This window comes from Gavialis gangeticus, unplaced genomic scaffold, assembly GCF_001723915.1.
Source record: "Gavialis gangeticus isolate Ggan-Ray unplaced genomic scaffold, GavGan_comp1, whole genome shotgun sequence".
In the NCBI taxonomy this organism is placed as follows: domain Eukaryota; kingdom Metazoa; phylum Chordata; order Crocodylia; family Gavialidae; genus Gavialis; species Gavialis gangeticus.
Genome location: NW_017729006.1, coordinates 3,891,631 through 3,894,468, shown reverse-complemented (window position 1 = coordinate 3,894,468; position 2,838 = coordinate 3,891,631). Strand labels below are relative to the sequence as shown.

Below are 2,838 nucleotides of genomic sequence, written 5' to 3'. Positions count from 1 at the left end.
CGGGGGAAGAGGGGGGCGTTGTTTCTATAATTTTTTGTAGCTCAGTGAGCATTTGCGATGTGTGGGTCATTTTAAACATTTCCTTTTAAACCATCTGCTTTTTTCATCAGAGTTCTTTTTCCATTATGTATGGGAAGATTTCATTGAAATTGCACAAGTCAGAATATCTATTTATATGCATATATATTGCACCTAACTAAAATTTCAATAAGCGGTAGTTACGCAGTCCTGGTTATACATTCCTAAAGGCTTAATAATAAAAATCTGAAAAGAAAAAAAAAAATACATGTATGTGTGGTAATGAAGCCTCTGTAAGAGGCCAAAATTCCAGGTACAACTTTTACCTTCCATTTTTTAAAATAAGATCTCCAAAGAAGCCACCTGAACTCCAAGATGCAACAAAATATAATGTAGTTGTGTCCTTTCAAAATCTGATTTGTTGGATAAAAGTTGGGTGGTGCTGTAAAGCTAGTAATACTGGTGGAATGCAGCCTGCTACATGATGCAAGAGCCTTGGAAGTATAATCTGGTTGAAAAGCTTATTCAAGGGGGGCCATTATCCCATAAGTAATAAAATTGGAAATTGAAGGGTAGCTTTTGCAACACCACACCAGCTGAAGGAGGTGAGGGAGTGCTGGGAGAGAGCTGTGCCCTCTGCTTTTTAGCAATGCAAGTGTGTACTTACCCTCCTGGCCATTTTCTGCTTGTGCTTTTTTGAGCAGTGCTATTGGGAATTCTGCTTTGTATGGTACATGCTACAATGAGGCCTGCAATAGAAGTATATAGTGGCAGGGTTCCTGTTGACTTGTATGATGCAGAAGTGGATTTATAGGGCCATACCCTAAACCCGGTACCATGATTTGGGAAGACACAGTGACTTCAATCAGCTTTGAATCAGGTTCATGGCCACTTGAGATTTGATCCTACCAGCTTAATAGGAATTCTACAAATCAGAAGGCTTTCCGGTTTGTGCCCTTATTATATCACATTAACAACAAGAGAAGGGACTAGCTATTAACAGAGCACTTAGTGTTACAAAATTCTAAAACCTCAGAGGATCAAACTTTGACATGAGCCCATTTAAACAAAGGTAACAGAACATTTTCCTTTGACATTATGTGACAGCAACAAGACTACCTAGAACTTTACTGCTTTGGCTTTTTAAACTACATTCTGTGGCATCTATTCTTGCAGTGACTGGAAAAAACCCAGTCTCATAAATAATCACTTTTGGAGACTGCAAACTATCAGAGTATAAAGTAGACCCTCAACATTTGGGAATTTTTGTTACTTACATACATTTAAAAAAAAAAAAAAAAGCCTTTTATAGGTGGTGCAGGGGGGAAATCAGAAGATCCAGTGGAACTTTTTCTACACAAAATAAAACATACAGATCTAATATTGAACACACAAATGAAGGAGGAAAAACCGAGACTATGAAAAGATGAAGGGATGTCTCACATTCCAGAATTCAAATTTCATCTAGCGGGCAAGCAGCAAAATGGTGTAGTGTAAGAAACAAATAGTCACAGAGCACACTAAATAATGCAATCCAGGTAATTAGATGGATATACTTTTCCTGAAATCTTCCTCCAGGAGGAATCAAGAGTCTATTACTCATCTAATAATTTCCTTTTGGCTGTCCTGAACAGTCTGAATAGTGTCCAGCAACTTAACCATTATCACACCATAAGAACTTAGTGGCAAAGAATAATCAGTCTAACTAGTACCATGAACAATTTCCTTTTACTTCTGTGTGACATTATAAAGTCTGAACCTGACCCTGTGCATTTAGTGCCACAGTTTTTCTTAAATTAACAAATACAGCATTTCAATGCAAATTTGATGTTTTCTAAAAATTAGAAATGGTCAGATATTTAGCAATACACAAAGTGCATCCATTTGATTTTGCCATAAATCACCATCTTTTGTAGGTTTAACTCCTTCACAGTTTAAAATATTGTGAAAAAATTATATGTATATATATACTTTTATATAGAACTATTTATATACATACATGTATATACACATAACTCTGTACTTTATACGGTCATAAACACCCACTATGTCTCTATTTATATTATATACATATGGCATGTGTGCGTACTTAATAACGGGCTGGTCTAGACTGAAATCATTCCATCAAATTTCATGGTGCAAGAACAGTGAAACCATGCGTGAACCAAGAGCTTTCCTCGAGTCCATAAATCAGATGCAGAAAAAAACAAATAAATCTCTCGTTTCCTTGGCAGTGCAGGATTGTTTCCACCCAATTCCATGTTCCAACACAGCCATTATGTATTGGGTTTACATCAGAGGGAGCTGAATTTTTTATTTTTGTTGAGTGAGGAAAACAAAAAAAAATCCTCAGTCAACATCTATTCAGTAAACTCTCCAGCAGAACTGCGACAGATTATTCAGATAGGTTGGAGGACTCTGAATGGTGTGCTGCTAGCGGCTGAACGTTCTCACTCTGGCGTATTATTGCATCGTTATGGAACTTCTAATAATCACTCAGAATCAACGAATCCTCTCTCTCCAACAAGTTGTACAAATATATAAATATCTGAGCACGAAATAGTTTAATATGAGGCAAGTCCTTGTACCAACAAAAGCTGAAGGCCTAGGGGTGAACTTTAAAGGCCAAGAGTTCCTCAGAGTGCATGTTGTTTAAGGAACGCAAGTCAGGTAATTTCAAAAGAAGTTTTGTAAAAATAGAGGCTTCATTTGGATGGTTTTTCATAATTAAGGTCCGCAGCGCTCGAATTAATGTTTCCTGCAGTGCCTCCACGGAGTTGACATTTTCTATTCCAGATCGATCTAAATCGAGGGGGGGGG

General features: G+C 37.2%; 1 protein-coding gene across 3 annotated transcripts in view; it reads right to left on the bottom strand.

Moving 5' to 3' along the window:
• Nucleotides 1–106: 106 nt before the first annotated feature.
• NR1D2 (nuclear receptor subfamily 1 group D member 2) overlaps nt 107–2,838 on the bottom strand; it is a 31,300-nt gene continuing 28,568 nt past the window's right edge. For all 3 annotated transcript variants that reach the window (XM_019508759.1, XM_019508760.1, XM_019508762.1), the window contains one exon: nt 107–2,820. In XM_019508759.1, the coding sequence (XP_019364304.1) occupies nt 2,624–2,820 (197 nt within the window). In that variant the 3' untranslated portion in view covers nt 107–2,623. The remainder of the gene's footprint in view (nt 2,821–2,838) is intronic.